This window comes from Saccoglossus kowalevskii, chromosome 13, assembly GCF_978046115.1.
Source record: "Saccoglossus kowalevskii chromosome 13, keSacKowa6.1, whole genome shotgun sequence".
Taxonomy (NCBI): domain Eukaryota; kingdom Metazoa; phylum Hemichordata; class Enteropneusta; family Harrimaniidae; genus Saccoglossus; species Saccoglossus kowalevskii.
This window is the reverse complement of record NC_140653.1, coordinates 33,476,311-33,496,490: the sequence shown is the minus strand read 5'-3', so window position 1 is coordinate 33,496,490 and position 20,180 is coordinate 33,476,311. Positions and strand designations below refer to the sequence as shown.

Here is a 20,180-nt window from a genome sequence, read left to right as displayed (position 1 = left end):
GATGAGACTGAGTACTTAGTTAGCTGCCATGTGATGAGGCTGAGTACTTAGTTAGCTGCCATGTGATGAGGCTGAGTACTAACTGCCATGTGATGAGGCTGAAATTACATGAAATTGAATCAGTAGCACTATATTAGCATAGAAATAAAAAACAAGAGATTTCCTGTAACATCATTAAGGGCAGTAAATGATTTCTGCCAAAATATTGTCAAAATGAATGGCAATAATTTAAGATGTATCTCAAGGGTATCAGCAAATGTAAAAATAATTTCTTGTCATCTTTTATGTATTGTTGAAAGGATAAAAACAAAAGACAATGCCTTATAGACGTCAGAGGGCAGTATAATCTAATTAAGTTTTTTTCTCTTCTGTTTTAGTGTTCCTCAGAATGTGGTGATGGCAAACAGAGTCGTACTGTGTTGTGTGTTAATATGAGGAATGCTGATAACTATCATGTGGTGTCTTCGGGTGCATGTCAGACATCAGATAAACCATCTACTACACAATTCTGTAATCTTAAACCTTGCCAGGCACAATGGTATAAGACACAATGGACTGAGGTAAAATTTCAATATTGGAAAATATTCGGCTTTTTGTGACTTCATAAATTGTAATATCTCTTGTCTTTGAATAATATTATTTGTATGATATATTGTGAATATCTTCATAGAATAAATGTAAACCATTGAGTTTATTTCTGTCATCATACCTGTGATGTTTTGTTTGAAATTGTCACATGTGACAAGTAATTTATCACATAATGATTATAACATCTTTTGAATACTCGCATGGAATTTGAAATCTAAGGAATAAATATCTACATCTACCAGACCCTATTAATCAAACAAATTTCCTTGTGTGTCGTATTTGAATAATATAGAAACATGTATTTACAAATTAGTTTGTTTAGTGAATGTCATCTCTGTACCAGTCCAATTTAGAAGCTGTCGATTAGTAAAGTTGTTGCACAGGTAATGCAAGTCACTCCTAAGTAGCACTGACCCTCCCCCTTTCAAAACAAAACAAAAACAAATGTTCCTTTTCCGTGAAATTTTGAAAAGTGTAAATCCATATAGTTCAGTTTGCCTATTTATTTATCTACCTACATGTATGTCTACATTTCTGTTTTTTTATAAAGCCTGTTTTTTTTGGAGTGTATACAATGGTTTACCTTTATTCATGTCTAATTCTGGTTTGTGTATTGCGTTGCTTTTTCGTCTTTTGTGTCTTCACAATTTGTTATTGTTCACATAGTGGATGCAGAGATGTGTCCATATATTGGAGTATAAGATAATTTTTTTCAGGTCATCCATGTGACAAAGCTGTAGATAGTGTTTGTCAATAGAAAGTTCTATTCTATGTAGTGAATATTATAATGATATGTTTTGTATTGTTTTGATATTTGACAATTGTTGACAGCATGGCCAGTTTAATTTAGCATATGTGTTTTGTAGGCAAAATTGTAGCCACATGCGCCACATAATTGCAATAATAACAATTTTTTTTTAATTTTCTTCTCATCAAATCAAATGCGTTTCCCATGTGCCAGTTTTACTGATCGATGACTCCCTTTGTTACCTTACATTTTTTTTACAGTGTACAAAAACGTGTGATGGCGGCAGTAGAAGCAGAGAGATAAAATGTCTGGATGAGGAAGGCCATCATACTCAATATTGTAGTGATGATAATAAACCTTCAACCAGAGAAAGTTGTAATATTATGCCATGTCCTACAAGATTACCTGGTAAGTTGAAATACAGTTTTTGTGCCTCACAAAAAATGTATTTAATCATCAAGGGGTTCAATGATTACCCTCCAGTGGTGAAATTAGATCAAGCACATTGTAGTTTTTGAGACTTATGGTTTGATTATTATATGCCATACATGGTACTTTTTATTATTTACTACTTTTGGAAATTATTTGCTCTTTATTTTGCTAAATTGGGTTGATTTGATTTAATTTAATTTGTACATGCATTAATTTTCTGTTGAATTAATATCACAGTATTATTCATATCTACATGTGTATAATAAAGTACATAACTTTTTCTAAACAGTTGATTTTTAAACGTTATTCTTAGTGTTGTATGATCATTACTGTCGTTATAGTTTATTACTAATTGATTCCCAGGGTAACTTAGAATGTAGAAAATAAATAGACTGATGTTAAGGTTACATTTAATGTATTACCATGATACAAACATAAATAACAAAGGGCTTGTATATTGTGGCCACTGAAGCATGTCTATGTTGCTAATATAATTTTCATCTCTCTTAGATGGAGCATGTAAAGACAAGTTTTACAACTGTAACATTGTATCACAAGCCAGACTCTGTCAATATTCCTATTATAAGAAGGAATGTTGTTTCTCTTGCTATGGAAGGTGATAGACAGAGATAAACCAAGACCCAGCAGCTGAAATTTGACATTGTATATATTTATATAGTGTATAGTATACAGCATTGTCATATATTTGATTCAGTTGCATTACCTTGGCATCAGTCTCCAGTTTGCTTTGTGTCAATGGAATAATTTACATAATCACAAGAAGTGAAACAAAAAATGTTATATAGTAGAGACAAGTGACAAAACATGTTAGAAATTGATTGGAAAAAAGGGAAAATACACATATTTTATAGGAATTATTAATACAAATAGCCCTGATTTCAGTCAATTTCAGACAATCGCAAATGTAAATGTTGTATTTTGGACATGCATGCTTTGTCAGTTGTCATTCAAACTTGGTACATAGATTATACATGTTAGGATACATGTCCGTGACGATTTATTTCGCAATCACACGTTTCTTGGCTGAAGGGAAGAGTAAAAATAAGGTCCAGTGAATATTTTATTTATCCTATATTTTATATTTAACTCATCAATAAACAGTGAAAATAAATTCCATACAAAACACCCAGAAAGTCCTTTCAGCGGAAATTAATTCTTGGTAAAATAAAAGTATTTTACAGTTGTACTGTTGTTTCTATTAGCAAAATGATTCAGCATATGACACTTGTAATCTGTGGTTTATTATGCCCAGTATACATGTATGTATGAACTGCACAAAGAAATAAGAAATTCCATTTTTACATTTTGTCCAAGGTCTTGCTATGATATTTTCTGATAAACAAAAATGATAATAGTGCACTTTCAAATACTAAATATGTCAACATTTGATGCCAGGTTTTAGCGCTGTCAAGCATGATGTGAATCTGAAATCTAACACTCTGCAGGTTATGCAATAGCTGTTCTATACTGAAGTATTTTTTTAGTATCATATATCTTAAAATCTGTCAGCGTATTTAACTGATATTTTGCTTACAGTATTATAATAGTAATTAACTCATATAATTTAGCACTGTCTCAAGATGCAGTACAAGTTGCTATAAATATTATGAAACAATATTTCTGAAATAACACAGATGAATGAGTTCCCATTTGTTTTGTAACAATCTTTTGTTGTATACAGTTATCCAGTGTCTGATTAGAAAACATGGATATGTAATAAAAGACATGTATTACTTTTATCAATTCTTGTAAAAAGAAACAAAGTACAAACTATTTTTTCAACTTCTTTGTTCTTCCTATTTTGAACAATGACATTTTTGCTGTCACTTATTCAACAAATAATCATCTTAAAACAAATTGTAGTGTTCATGTTTGATGTTATTTCAATATTCATCAGTGGTACTTTATCTACCTCAAATAGCCAGTTTTCTTTCAGTTGACTCAACCTGAACCAATAATGAATATGGTTGTTTCTAGGTTAAAAAATCATGCAAATACAATCATTTTACTATCAAGTTGTTTCTAGCTTGTCCGGGCAAAACAAATTTGTCTACGTTAACAATTGATTTTTTTAAAGATGTAACGAAAGTCCTCACCGTGAAAGATTGTTTGTATGCAACATGTGTTGTTTGTTATTCATTTCATTGACCTTTGACCAACTGGTGGCCCTTTTTTTTGTCCAAAAATAACTGAAATCACAAAATGTTTTTTGGCATGCTTGGGCAGATTTGATTAAAACAGATGAGTGGCTTTGCACTCTTTGAATCAACAAATATACAGGAGGAATTTGTATGCACAATTGGAAAATGTTTTTCAGGATTGGTTTATATAGATTACAATTACATTCACAGTGTAATCCTCAAAATCCCATGTATTGTACAAGCTTGTATTGTTTATAAACTATCATGATTTACCTAAACTACAAATAAATAAAAAAATAAGTAGCTTATTATAATCGCATTGTATGCAACTTTGATTATATCGGGTAAATTGTGTTTCAGTCTTAAAGTATATCTATCTTCATTAAATTTATGCTCAATGATTTATGCTCAAACTTGTATTCTGTTAGTAGTATTTATAACTCTGTATTAGAAATATTTAGCATTGGATATACTAGTATTTCATGAATTGTGCTGTATTTTACTTGAACAGATACCTGAATTACATTTACAATTGTACATGTACTTGTTACATTACATTACAAAGTCGGTCTTGTTCAGGCTAAGAGGGACATCCCATCCTCTCAATTTAAAAAAATGGAACTGCTGTTTAGTGGATTTGCCTTTCCTCATTTTTAGATGGTCTACTGCCATGTTATTGCACTTTCAAATACATTTCACCATCTTGTAAATCAAAACATGCAAATCTAATGGCAGTGGAGTTAGTTATCTTTCTGCTAATTTATCTACTTTACCCAGCTGTATATATATCAATATTATTTTTGTTTGGTATAAGAAAGTATGCATGTCAAAATCATTTCAAATTTAGATGTGTATTGTGAATGTTTTGTTGTACTATTACTTCTGAACTATGCAAATAAATTTATTAATGTGTTTTCATTGCATGATGCTACCAGATGATTCTTTCAGGGTTCAATCTTCATGTTTTCAACACCCTCATCCAACCAGTTGTGTTAAATTACAACTAGGCAAAATTGCATTTTCAAAGTTTGCTTGAATTTTTGTATTTGTATATGCCTACAAATTATCAGAAAATTATTAGTCCCCGTTTGGAAGAAGTCTGAAAACGGGGACTTATAATTTGGTCTCCGTGCGTGCGTGCGTCCATCTGTCATATCTCAGAATCCCTCGGACCGATTCCGTTCATTCTTTGCCAAGTACTTTATGTGGGACATATGCACATGCAGTGGTTTAGCGGTTCGATTCAAAATGGCAGACTGGCAGCCATCTTGTTTTTTGAAAATGTTGTATTTTGGACATGTTTTGTCATTTTTCATTCAAACTTGGTACATAGATTATACATGTTAGGATACATGTCCATAACGATTAATTTCGCAATTGGATCAAAAATGGTCGACTGGCAGGCATCTTGTTCTTTTATGCGGTATCTTGGATGTGCTCTGTCAGTTTTTATTCAAATTTGGCACATACATGTACTTTATACATGTTAGGATGCATGTCCATGACAATTTGTTTCAAAATCTGATCAAGGATGGCCGAATGACAGCCATCTGACTTTTTGGCCTTACTACTATATTTCCACAATTTATGTACCATTTTCATTTGTATTTGGCACAAACATCATACATATCAGTGTGTTTCATAATCAGATCAAAGATGGCCGAATAATGGCTGTTTTTATTTTTGGCCATATTACTACTACACGGAACACGTGTTTTGATGTAAATAAACAATCTGTTGTATACGCCACTTGGAACTCAAGTTTCAAGGACACGCTTGCGCCAACCCCTCCACTTTAATATGACGAGCACAAAGAGAACTGAAAATGTACAATCTTCATCCAAGTTGATCGTGATTGACTGGTATATGTTCCTCTTGTGAACATGGAAGACTAAATTGCTTCAATTTCCAAAGTCATCACTCAATAAATTGTCAGATAGAAAAGCTTTATTTAATTAAAAATATTGCACGTAACAGTTGGAATGCATCAATATGAAAATCATTGATAGAAAGTTTACACATAATAATGGAACCTCTATTTACTTTATGTTCAGAACAGTATCATTGAAATTGGTCGTTGCGTGATCAAGGGAAATGTTGACAAGTTTATTAACTAGACTTCAATATTGTTTAGTAATAAGGAAATAAATTATATAATTTTTATAAAAATTTGGCAATAAAATGTGTTGTACCATAAAACCCCAATTTTAAATAAATTCATGTTGGAAGGTATAAATAAGTTAGTCAAATTATTTTACTTTTAAAAATGCTTAAAGCATGCATAGATATGGCAATCAAATATGAACTAGTATTGTGTAAAACTATTATTATAAACAGTAACCCACTCACAGTGGGCACAAACAACTTGGCCATGGTATGTACCTAGACAACAATTAAACAATAGGAATCAAGTGGCATCTAGGTTAGTGAGATTGATATAAAATAAAGCAAATTGTATTCATAACATTTGATAGTGCCAATAAGAAATTCCCTCACAATATTCATAGGGGGACTTTTCTAATTCCCTGTATGAATTGAACAATTTTAGCAAATCAGTGAAAATTTGTAATTACTGTGATCTCTAAATGCTGATTAATTATATTATGAAACCACTGAAATCATTGACTTATATTGAAAGAAACAACAATAGCAGTATTTTCTAATATACATCATGATTCTATGATTGGTAATCTAGGCTAATGATTACAGACACTGTCAAAATGATGGTAAAGCTTCATCTGTTCATGACAGTCTAACAACCTGGGTCTTTCTCAAAATGAAATATTATTTCTGTGGCAAATATGCACATATTCAGATGATACAGCAGTGGTTTTTGATGTCCATCAGAATTTATCTGTTGAATTAAGCATTGAGTAATGGAAGATTGGGTTTGAAAGCTCGTTTTGTGAATTTACAACGGTAGTGGGCATCCATTGGATACACCTTGACTGTACTCTGGTTCTCGTAAATCCTTGACATCGCCATTGATCACTAAAGTCTGAATACACCCTCTCAGTGATTTGGTGTTTATACCATCCAGTACCAAGGTGGCTGCATAATCTATTGAACAAACACACAAACATTAATGTTCAGAGACTCTAAGGTATCATCATATGTCAATGGGAATTCTCTTTTTTCACATTGGTAAAATTAGAAGATGTTTATACATGAAAAAATAACAATAAAACATGAAAACATGCTACACAATCTAGAATCATCACAACACTGTGTGAAAATTAAGTAAGCAAGAATGGCAGTTATCACATAAACTACATCAAATTCACTCTAAATTTAAATATTGAGCCCCCCCCCCTCCCCCCCCCCCCCCCGCGCAATAAATAAACTGTGTTTGTAGCACTTGATTTTGGGGTCAGAAATTGATAGCGAACAATTGATGCAATCAAATTTTCATCAGTTTTTTTTTGCAAAATTTATTCATGTTATAAGATTTCATAACATTGCCACAGCGTCCAAGCAAACTATGAACATTTCATACTTCCTAGGCTTGTTGTGCTGAGCGTATTTTAAAGTACAATTCAAACAGTGTTGCATGTCTGAAATTTTGGGTATTACAATTAAAAAAGAAACTAGACATGCGTAACCGTACTTCCTGATTCCAATTCATGGCTCATTTTACTACATATGTTCAAGATAAATAAGTTTAACAGATAATACAGTTTTTTACATTATACCAAGCTATTGGTTCAATAAGTGTCAACTCACCAGGCATACCACCAACAAAGACAGGACTGTTTGTATATATGAAGTTAGTACCAGTATCAAATGGTGTACTGTCAGGCAGATACGAATCCAGAGTAATTTGTAAACCAGTTTGTGACATTGATACTATCACCTGGTGTTCCTCATCGTTACATATAGTGTATTCACTTTGAACAGATGTTGTTCGTACAATATATGGTGAGCTTCCAGTACCATGACTTACGACAGCACGAACCTGTAATACAACCAAACAAACCATTGACAATGTTACAGCCCCCTCTGTTTGAGATGTGCAAAACAGAAAGAAAATTGCAGATTTTCATAGAAAAAAAACAGTAACCAGGCAACTATCTTGAACTTGATGTGCTAGAACACAATCATCTGTAAACTAAGTTTGGATGTCATTGGACAGTGTGAACAAAAATAAATATTTTTGACAAACAAAATGGCCACCAGTCGTTCAATTTGAAACAAATCTGAACAAGTCCCCGTCCAAAATTTTGTGATCTGACATAGTCATTGAGATTAGATTGAAACCATTAATAGGAGATGGATTTGTAAAAATATATGATTTAGTGCTTTTACACGAGAATTGAACATTTGGCAGTCATATTGAATCAAATTATAAAAATAATGTTCATGATGATGTATCTATTGGTATACTGTCTTTGTACAAAATTTAAACAGAAATGTTCATTGCATTCATGGGAAAGTAGGCATGGGTATCATGAAAAACAAAATGGCCACCAGTCAGCCATATTAGTTTGAATCACAGAAAAATATGACATGCAGCTATAACCCAATACGTATGATCATCATACCAACTTTGATCCAAATCGACCCAGTCATCTCTGAGAAACAGCCTTGGACATGTAAAAATGACAATTTAACGATTTTACAGGAAATTTGGGCGTCGGCCAGCCATATTGAATCAAATCACAAAAATAATGTTGGAACAAATGTATCCCTTGGTATACTATCTTTGTACAAAATTTAAAGAGAAATGTTCATTGCATTCATGAGAAAGTAGCATGGGTACCATGAAAAACAAAATAGCCACCAGTCGGCCATATTTGTTTGAATCACAGGAATAATATGACGTGCACCTATAACCCAATGTGTATGATCATCATACCAACTTTGATCCAAATCAGTCCAGTCATCTCCGAGAAACAGCTCCGGACACGTTTAGGTATCAGAAATAGCAAATTTTACATCCAAAATGGCCGCCAATCGGCCATTTTTCTCTGATCATAGAGTAACTTGACGCGCATATGTAAGACGTTATTTATTGTCTTCATGTAAAGTTTGAATGAAATCTGTCAATGGGTATCCGAGACATAGCTCCGGACGTATGGACGGACGGACGGAAAGAACCCAAATTAATAGTCCCAAAAAAAATCATGGATGTGCCTTAGTATGCCAACAGGTGTTACCAATATTCTAAGTTTATACTGAATTGGCCAGCACAACTTGTAGATAATGCTCTATACATATAAATGTAGGTTCTTAGATTTTTTGTGTCCAATATAAAAATGATGTCTGTCCATACATGTATGTAGCAAATGTAAACTACAGAAAAATGATGGCAATAAAAAAGTTATCTAGATGGCATACAGCAAGCAAGACATGTGTTCATTATATTACATTGTACTTACCTTGCCATCACTGATGTCAATAGTAAAGAAATAACCTAAATCATCTGCAATAGCCAGCAATAATGCATTATTTATTGTAGTCCTAAACACCATATTAACTTCAATCATATCACCCACAGCAAAATTATTCTCTGTTGATATAAATGAAATACATGCATAAATTCAGAGATCCCTTTTCTAATTGAGATTCTGCCATGTGGTACATGTATCAACACACCATATACAATGTAAATAGTTGACCTTTGACCTAGCCAGGTAATTGTGACTAAAAAACACAATAAAATGACCTCATGTTTTTTAATTCATGTAAACTAAAATTTATGATTATATGCATCCATGAACAGAACTAATGATTTTACAAATAAATTACCTTGTTGTATGTATCCAAATCCCTCCATAGAGGCACCATCTATCACTTTATTTAGAAGACATGCGTCAACATTAGCAGATGAAGTTGGAGTACTATAACAGAGAAAGATGAGTCATTTTTGAATGAATTTGATGCAACATTCAGTTTCTTTCCAATTGTTCATATACTGCAAAATATGTCATTGTAGAAAGTGCAAATATTTATATTTACCTTAAATCAAAGTTTATAGGTATATCTGGTACATCAGTACTTAACTCAACTTTGCGAACACAACCATTGAACCCTAGTGTACTCTGTAAGTAAATCATAAACATGTACTGTTGTGAGCAATGTAATAGCTAACTTGCCACAAATGAAAATTGAACCAAAACCACTCACAATGCACATTTCAATTAAAGAATTGAAGACATCATCAGAAAATGAACAATATGTATAGTATCAAAGCAATCGGACTTACAGTTTTTAACAAGAAGTCGAAAATATCACTTTCTACCAAAAATGACAAAAATATTCACCAAAATTAGAGAATTGAAGATATCATCACGAAATGAACAAATCTGAGAAAGGTCTACATGTAGTATCTATATATGTAATATCAAAGCAATTGAACTTTTGGTTTTTAACAAGAAGTCAAAAATATCACTTTTTACCCAAAATGACAAAAATATTCACCAAAATTAGAGAATTAAAGATATCATTACAAAATGAACAAATCTGAGAGAGATCCACATGTAGTCGAAAAAGTAAAACATTGACACGGACGACGGACAATCACTCATATGATAAGCTCCGCTCGACAAAGTCGACAGCGGAGATAAACAAGCAGCCTGTCGGCTGAGATAGCTCCGCTGTTAGCAATGCACATTTCAATTAAAGAACTGAAGACATCATTAGAAAATGAACAATATGTATAGTATCAAAGCAATAGGACTTACAGTTTTTAACAAGAAGTCGAAAATATTACTTTCTACCAAAAATGACAAAAATATTCACCAAAATTAGAGAATTGAAGATATCATCACGAAATAAACAAATCTGAGAAAGGTCTACATGTAGTATCTATATATGTAATATCAAAGTAATTGAACTTTTGGTTTTTAACAAGTCGAAAATATCACTTTTTACCAAAAATATTCACCAAAATTAGAGAATTGAAGATATCATCACAAAATGAACAAATCTGAGAGAGGTCCACATGTAGTACCTATATATGTAATATCAAAGCAATCGGACTTACAGTTTTTAACAAGAAGTCGAAAATATCACTTTTTACCAAAAATTACAAAAATATTCACCAAAATTAAAGAATCGAAGATATCATCACGAAATGAACAAATCTGAGTAAGGTCCACATGTAGTACCTATAAATGTAATATCAAAGCAATTGGACTTGCGGTTTTTAACAAGAAGTCGAAAATATCACTTTTTACCAAAAATTACAAAAATATTTACCAAAATTAGAGAATTGAAGACATCATCACAAAATGAACAAGCAGCCTGTCGGCTGAGATAGCTCCGCTGTTAGCAATGCACATGGCAATTAAAGAACAGAAGATATCATTAGAAAATGAACAAATCTGAGAGAGGTCCACATGTAGTACCTATATGTATAATATATCAAAGCAATTGGACTTGCGGTTTTCAACAAGAAGTCGAAAATATCACTTTTTACCAAAAATTACAAAAATATTCATCAAAATTAGAGAATTAAAGATATCATCATAAAATGAACAAATCTGAGAGAGGTCCACATGTAGTACCTATATATGTAATATCAAAGCAATTGGACTTGCGGCTTTCAACAAGAAGTCGAAAATATCACTTTTTACCAAAAATTACAAAAATATTCACCGAAATTAGAGAATTAAAGATATCATTACAAAATGAACAAATCTGAGAGAGGTCCACATGTAGTACCTATATATGTAATATCAAAGCAATTGGACTTGCGGTTTTCAACAAGAAGTCGAAAATATCACTTTTTACCAAAAATTACAAAAATATTCACCAAAATTAGAGAATTAAAGATATCATTACAAAATGAACAAATCTGAGAGAGGTCCACATGTAGTACCTATATATGTAATATCAAAGCAATTGGACTTGCGGTTTTCAACAAGAGGTCGAAAATATCACTTTTTACCAAAAATTACAAAAATATTCACCAAAATTAGAGAATTGAAGATATCATTACAAAATGAACAAATCTGAGAGAGGTCGACATGTAGTACCTATATATGTAAATATCAAAGCAATTGGACTTGCGGTTTTCAACAAGAAGTCGAAAATATCACTTTTTACCAAAAATGACAAAAATATTCACCAAAATTAGAGAATTAAAGATATCATTACAAAATGAACAAATCTGAGAGAGGTTCACATGTAGTACCTATATATGTAATATCAAAGCAATTGCACTTGCGGTTTTCAACAAGAAGTCGAAAATATCACTTTTTACTAAAAATGACAAAAATATTCACCAAAATTAGAGAATTGAAGATATCATCATGAAATGAACAAATCTGAGAGAGGTCTACCCAAGGTACATATACACCAAGTATCAAAGCATTCAGGCTTGTAGTTTTCAAGAAGAAGTCGAAAAAGTAAAACATTGACACGGACGACGGACGACGACGGACGACGACGACGGACAATCACTCATATGATAAGCTCCGCTCGACAAAGTCGACAGCGGAGCTAACAAATCTGAGAAAGGTCCACATGTAGTACCTATATATGTAATATCAAAGCAATCGGACTTACAGTTTTTAACAAGAAGTCGAAAATATCACTTTTTACCAAAAATTACAAAAATATTCACCAAAATTAAAGAATCGAAGATATCATCACGAAATGAACAAATCTGAGAGAGGTCCACATGTAGTACCTATATATGTAATATCAAAGCAATCGGACTTGCGGTTTTTAACAAGAAGTCGAAAATATCACTTTTTACCAAAAATGACAAAAATATTCACCAAAATTAGAGAATTAAAGATATCATCATGAAATGAACAAATCTGAGAGAGGTCTACCCAAGGTACATATACACCAAGTATCAAAGCATTCAGGCTTGTAGTTTTCAAGAAGAAGTCGAAAAAGTAAAACATTGACACGGACGACGACAACGGACAATCACTCATATGATAAGCTCCGCTCGACAAAGTCGACAGCGGAGCTAAAAACAAACAGGATGGGATGGGATGGGGGATGGTGTGAATCACTGGTCACGTGAGCAGGTAAATTGTTAATAAATTAATTTGTAGTACATGGGAATAATAGACTAATCTAGTATCAACAGAATATAAATCAGATAATAGTTCCTAAAAATGACAAAATATCATATTTTTGTCATCAAACATTTTTCAGAACTGGGTGGATTTCGTTCAAACTTAGTATAAAAATAGTTACACATACATTGGATATTGGATAGATTAGCTCAGAAGAGATTAACTATGACATGTTTAATACTTACATCTAATGGGAATGTATTATCTATGAGTGCTGTGTCCACACCACCAACATATAACGGTGTATTGATTTCTAAGGTTGACTCAATTGCATTAGATTGCTGATTATTATTCTTGTAATCTCGTGTGTCAGGAACCATAATAGCTACAAAATCATTGATACGCAATACTAAAACCTGTATTGACAGAATAGAAATAAATGATTATAAACTATTATGAAACCGAACCAACATGTCCCAGTCTGCACATTTACCATACATGTCAGTCTGCACATTTACCACACATGTCAGTCTGCACATTTACCACACATGTCAGTCTGCACATTTACCACACACGTCAGTCTGCACATTTACCACACACGTCAGTCTGCACATTTACCACACATGTCAGGCTGCACATTTACCACACATGTCAGTCTGCACATTTACTACACACGTCAGTCTGCACATTTACCATACATGTCAGTCTGCACATTTACCTTACATGTCAGTCTGCACATTTACCACACGTCAGTCTGCACATTTACCACACATGTCAGTCTGCACATTTACCACACGTCAGTCTGCACATTTACCATACATGTCAGTCTGCACATTTACCACACATGTTCCAGTCTGCACATTTACCACACATGTTCCAGTCTGCACATTTACCACACATGTCCCATTCTGCACATTTACCACATATGTCAGTCTGCACATTTACCACATGTCAGTCTGCACATTTACCACACACGTCAGTCTGCACATTTACCACACATGTCAGTCTGCACATTTACCACACATGTCAGTCTGCACATTTACCACACATGTCAGTCTGCACATTTACTACACACGTCAGTCTGCACATTTACCACATGTCAGTCTGCACATTTACCACACACGTCAGTCTGCACATTTACCACACATGTCAGTCTGCACATTTACCACACATGTCAGTCTGCACATTTACTACACACGTCAGTCTGCACATTTACCATACATGTCAGTCTGCACATTTACCACACATGTCCCAGTCTGCACATTTACCACACATGTCAGTCTGCACATTTACCACACACGTCAGTCTGCACATTTACCACACATGTCAGTCTGCACATTTACCACACATGTCCCAGTCTACACATTTACCCCATATGTCAGTCTGCACATTTACCACACACGTCAGTCTGCACATTTACCACACATGTCAGTCTACACATTTACCACACATGTCACAGTCTGCACATTCACTATGCATGTTAGTCTGCACATTTACCACACATGTCCCATTCTGCACATTTACCACATATGTCAGTCTGCACATTTACCACATGTCAGTCTGCACATTTACCACACACATCAGTCTGCACATTTACCATACATATCATAGTCTGCACATTCACCACACATGTCCCAGTCTGCACATTTACCACACATGTTCCAGTCTGCACATTTACCACACATGTCAGTCTGCACATTTACTACACATGTCAGTCTGCACATTTACCACACATGTCCCAGTCTGCACATTTGCCACATACGTCCCAGTCTGCACATTTACCACATATGTCAGTCTGCACATTTACAACACTTGTCCCAGTCTGCACATTTACCACACATGTCCCAGTCTGCACATTTACCACACATGTCCCAGTCTGCACATTTACCACACATGTCCCAGTCTGCACATTTACCACATATGTCAGTGTACACATTTACCATACATGTCATAGTCTGCACATTCACCATACATGTCATAGTCTGCACATTCACCATACATGTACATGTTAGTCTGCACATTCACCACACATATCATAGTTTGCACATTCACCATACATATTAGTCTGCACATTCACCACACATATCATAGTCTGCACATTCACCATACATATTAGTCTGCACATTCACCACACATGTCCCATTCTGCACATTTACCACATATGTCATAGTCTGCACATTCACCATACATGTCAGTCTGCACATTTACCACACATGTCCCAGTCTGCACATTTACCACATGTTAGTCTGCACATTCACTATGCATGTCATAGTCTGCACATTCACTATACATGTTAGTCTGCACATTTACCACACATGTCATAGTCTGCACATTCACTATGCATGTTAGTCTGCACATTTACCACACATGTCCCATTCTGCACATTTACCACATATGTCAGTCTGCACATTTACCACATGTTAGTCTGCACACTCACTATGCATGTTAGTCTGCACATTTACCATACACGTCATAGTCTGCACATTCACTATGCATGTTAGTCTACACATTCACTATGCATGTTAGTCTGCACATTTACCACACATGTCATAGTCTGCACATTCACTATGCATGTTAGTCTGCACATTTACCACACATGTCCCATTCTGCACATTTACCACATATGTCAGTCTGCACATTTACCACATGTTAGTCTGCACACTCACTATGCATGTTAGTCTGCACATTTACCATACATGTCATAGTCTGCACATTTACCACATGTTAGTCTGCACATTCACTATGCATGTTAGTCTGCACATTTACCATATATGTAACAGTCTGCACATTTACCATACATGTTACAGTCTAAATAGTCAGCAACCTACTGGGTAATGTTGATGGTTTGGTGTACAAAACAATAAAATGGTGATGACAGTAACTTACCTCTGTCCATTCACCGGTGTCGTATCTCATTTTTGTTTGTACATTTATACCAGTAAGCTCACGTGAACTGGTTACAATACTGAATGAGAGATAGCCATCTATCATACTTAAAGCCATCCAGTTAATTGGATTCTGATAACTCTCAGCTGCATAGTACATCAGTCCATTACTTGATACTGCACGGAACTCAAGTGTTAACACAAAACTAAGAAAGTGAAGACAATGTTTTAACACACAGAAATGGTGGCATTTTGTGGCAATCACACAGTGGCTTAAACAGTAGCTCTGCAACTCCATATAGTCATGATTTGCATAAATTCAAATATTCATGAAATCAAAATGATAATATGGTATTTCCATTTAGCTCAGACACTGAATACACATAGAACAGTAGAAATGTACCGGGTATATTATTGATGTATAAGGTGAGAATAAGCAATATGGATTTAGCAGGAACATTTATAAAAACACAAAGATACCATGAAGGGGACGCCTCTTAAATTTTAATGACTGTGTATCAATAATTTGTTTTGATAATTTTCTAAAATTACCTTTACTTAACATCATCCTTTAAGTATTAAAATTATCTCTAAAGTTTATTTATAATACTGTGAATATTTTACATGTCAAGTCAGTACACAGGGGCATATTATTTGACATCTCATTCTGAGTGCATGCTATACTCCTATTATGCATAGCACTTCATTGCAGCTGACTACAAACTTGAAATATGCTCAATGCACTGACATTATAAGATGCTTCTCGTTTCTATATTGATGAAGATGAGTCCAAATTAAATCAAACACATACGTATAACACATATCTCACTTATGTTACAATTTGAAATGCACTATCAATGACTGACCTTGTAATTAAATAGTCTTGTAGATCATCATGTGTAAATGCCAGAAAACTATTGCCACTAGATCCTAGACTGTATCCATCATTGGACTCTACAACTTGTACAGGATCTTTACAGGTAGTAGGTGCAGCAGTACCAGTAGGTGGTGGTAATGTCACATAAGGTAATGGTGGTAGTGTAGTCACAGCTGGTGTTATATCTTTAAGAATTAAACCTAATGAACTAACCACTATATTGCCATCATTGAAATTGTATTCCCTGTGAAAGAAATACAGTCATTAGCTTTATGTACATTAAGTTGATCAGATTTTTTTTTCACAAATAAAGACTTGGCACAACAAATGCATTCTCCTCATCTTTATGAATATTTATAAATTTCACAATTGAAACTGAAAAAAAAGTTACTATTATCAGTTTGAATAACATTTTGTGCTCAGCTTTAATTTTTCAATCATTTATTAAAATAAGCAAAAATACAGATGACACATATTCTACTTTTCATCAGTCATGTGATTCTATTTCCTTCTGACCCTTCACTGCATGTGATAAAAATACGACAAAATGTCCAGATGTGATGTAAACGTGATGCAAATTTCACATTTAATAATAAACTACAATAATTTTTCTAACCAATGCAAATTTGTCTTTTTATGTAAAGCTACATTCTATTATTATACATCTGTCACCGTAACACCATAAGTTACAACGTGCCGTAGTTTTGCGGTAATATACGGGGTATTTTCATTCTACCATAAAAGGAATTGCGAATTCCAAATATGGAATGATTATGCGCGTAAGCGTCCTCTAATTAAAAAAAACAAATATGGCTGTCACCAGGGTTTGACCGGACTCCACACAAAGAAGTTCGCTGATTCTGTTCTAAACTTTTTGAATTTCAGCATTCCCATGATGTATTCTTGGAAGGAAAAGATGTATAATATTAAGGTTATTATGAGGAAACCTCAAAGTATGAACTCAGACAGTACACCTTTGCATCCGCCTCCGCTGCGTGTCAGTTAATACTCCCGCTGTACTGTCTTCGTGCATACTTTGAGGTATCCTTGTAATAACCTCATATTATCATGGAAGTCATGGTTTTAGTTACATAACTAGTTCATATGAGGATATAAATAACAAATACCACCATGTGTGAAAGATGTGAAAGCTACATGTATACTCACGGATCATAATTATTCTCCTCAGCGTCCTCACTATTGACCTTGAACTGGTCTATATCACCATGTAAAGACTCTCGGACAGGAAAATCTCCACCAATCATATCAGGTATAGTGGATGGTACACCGCCAAGATAGACATAGCTACTGCCACCGGATATACTTATACCAGATGTAGAAATCTGACGATTACTTGCTATAATAGGATTCTTGTTCACTTTTAATGTAGCTCTATAAGTTCAAAAACAGAATATTAACATTGAGGAATCACCATGGAAACAGAATGTTCCATCTTCCAGTCAACATGTTGAAACTTACTTTAAAACTTTTCAATCAGAATAATGTGACATACTAGTCTAAGAGAAACATTGTACAGTCAGGTTGTCAAGGCAACAACACTGCCATACATATATTTAGTATACATTTTGTAGTTGTATAATCAGCTTTATTTAAGAAATGTTTTTAAAAAGTTTAAAAGTTGGCTATGATCAATTGCAATTTTGAAACCAATCATCACACTATAATAATAATAATAATAATAATAATAACTTTATTTCATCCTTAGAAATAGTTTTTCTGTTAGTTTATTGTAACAAAAATGAAACACAAACAACAAACAGTAAATGATATTATAATTACAATTATCAATACATACAGAAATTTTTATTTCTTATAGACCAAATACAGTATTTTAAATATTGATTTACGCAATATGAAAGTTTAACAATGATTGAGAGGGAAATGTTAACTTACGCTAATCCACTGAAATCTACTTTTACTTGTTGCCATTGTCCGTTGTTAAGATATTGATTACTAGTCTGTAATGGTTCTGATAATCCATCACCAGTACCAGTATTGTATTGTATGAATATATTACCATGGTATAGTGTGATGTAAAATAAACGATTCTGTAAAGTAAACATAGTAAAACTAGTAAAGCATTGCTCTGCATTAAATTCTTACAAACTAGAATTTGTAATATTAAGATATTGATCACAAGCCTGTCCAAATCTTATTTTGAATTTATTTTATTTTTTGATCAACGTAAATTTGATAAACTGTATATTCAATGTAATTGTGATGTTGGATGAATACTATATGCATATTCCTTGACGTCAAAGATGGACAAAATCGACAACTGTACTAGACAGATTAGTGTGCAAAGGTATCAGTTTCTGTTTCATATACAACAAATTCAGAACAAGCTGCATTTCAGCTGAGACAGCGCTGCTGTTAGCAATGCAGATTTTCAATTAGAGAATTTAAGATATCATGAAATGAATAAATCAGAGAAGTTCCTATATGTTAAATATCAAAGCAATCAGACTTGCTGTTTTCAACAAGAAGTCAAAAATATCACCAAAAATTACAAAAATATTCATCTAAGTTAGAGAATTAGAGATAACATCACGAAATGAGGTACCTGTATGTATGATATCAACTTAACTTCATCAGACAAGATGTCATCAAATATCAAAACAATCGTGTTGGTAGTTTATCATTAGAGAAATATTTGCAACAAATATAGAATTGATGATATCATCAAATGAACAAATCTGTCAGAGGTTCACCAAAGATACCTATATACCAAGTATTAAAGCAATTGGGCTGTTTTCAAAAAGAAGTTAAAAATATCATTTTTTAGTAAAAATGACAAAAATATCCGGAAAAATAGAGAATTGAAGTTATTGTCATGAAATGAACAAATCTGACAGAGGGCTGTTTTCAAGAAGAAGTTGAAAATACAATTGTTGATGAATGACATTCACCTATATGAACAGCTCCACTCTGTTATCTATGATGACAGCGTAGCTAAAAGGTTGACACGGATGACAACAATCAGTAATATGATTAGCTCCGCTCAATGAAGTCGACAGCGGAGGTAATAAAAATATATATAAGAAAACTTACATAGGTTATTGTGTCATAACTATACACTAGGATTCCATCTGGTTCAGTAGTCTTGAAAAAAAATTCTATTTGTTCAACGGTAATAGGCGTAATATCTAAGGCAGCATAAGTGTAACTTGTAGAAGTCAAGTCAAAGCCAATGCCAGGATCCACCTACAAATAAAACACAATTATGGAATATGATATACATAGAATTAGTTTCCAGAACCATTTTTAAACATGTCTTTGAACTTTTGACAACAATCCATTTCAGTGATTTCAGACTCCTGATTGGTAAGATCCAAGTTCAAATTCAATCTTAGACTGAACACCAAAGAGGTCAACCCCCTACCCTGGGCGAGTGTGCCACAGACGTGATGGGAAAGCTAACCCCTACCCTGGGTGAGTGTGCCACAGACGTGATGGGAAAGCTAACCTCTACCTTGGGTGAGTGTGCCA

General features: G+C 33.6%; 2 protein-coding genes across 2 annotated transcripts in view; one reads left to right on the top strand and one right to left on the bottom strand.

Annotated features, from left to right (window-relative positions):
- The window catches only part of LOC100375932 (thrombospondin type-1 domain-containing protein 4-like), a 53,381-nt gene extending 48,528 nt beyond the window's left edge, over positions 1-4,853 (top strand). The window contains exons 10-12 of the mRNA XM_085507416.1: positions 378-560; positions 1,597-1,744; positions 2,279-4,853. Coding sequence (XP_085363542.1) covers positions 378-560; positions 1,597-1,744; positions 2,279-2,388 — 441 coding nt within the window. The 3' untranslated portion in view covers positions 2,389-4,853. The remainder of the gene's footprint in view (positions 1-377; positions 561-1,596; positions 1,745-2,278) is intronic.
- A 1,006-nt stretch (positions 4,854-5,859) lies between these two features.
- Positions 5,860-20,180, bottom strand: part of LOC102804359 (laminin subunit alpha-2-like) — a 100,789-nt gene continuing 86,468 nt past the window's right edge. Inside the window, exons 42-52 of the mRNA XM_085507415.1 lie at positions 19,743-19,895; positions 18,585-18,739; positions 17,838-18,062; positions 16,660-16,914; positions 15,795-15,999; positions 13,154-13,324; positions 9,889-9,971; positions 9,679-9,770; positions 9,309-9,439; positions 7,654-7,885; positions 5,860-6,990 (exon numbers count right to left, since the gene is read on the bottom strand). Of these exons, the coding sequence (XP_085363541.1) occupies positions 6,842-6,990; positions 7,654-7,885; positions 9,309-9,439; positions 9,679-9,770; positions 9,889-9,971; positions 13,154-13,324; positions 15,795-15,999; positions 16,660-16,914; positions 17,838-18,062; positions 18,585-18,739; positions 19,743-19,895 (1,851 nt within the window). The 3' untranslated portion in view covers positions 5,860-6,841. The remainder of the gene's footprint in view (positions 6,991-7,653; positions 7,886-9,308; positions 9,440-9,678; positions 9,771-9,888; positions 9,972-13,153; positions 13,325-15,794; positions 16,000-16,659; positions 16,915-17,837; positions 18,063-18,584; positions 18,740-19,742; positions 19,896-20,180) is intronic.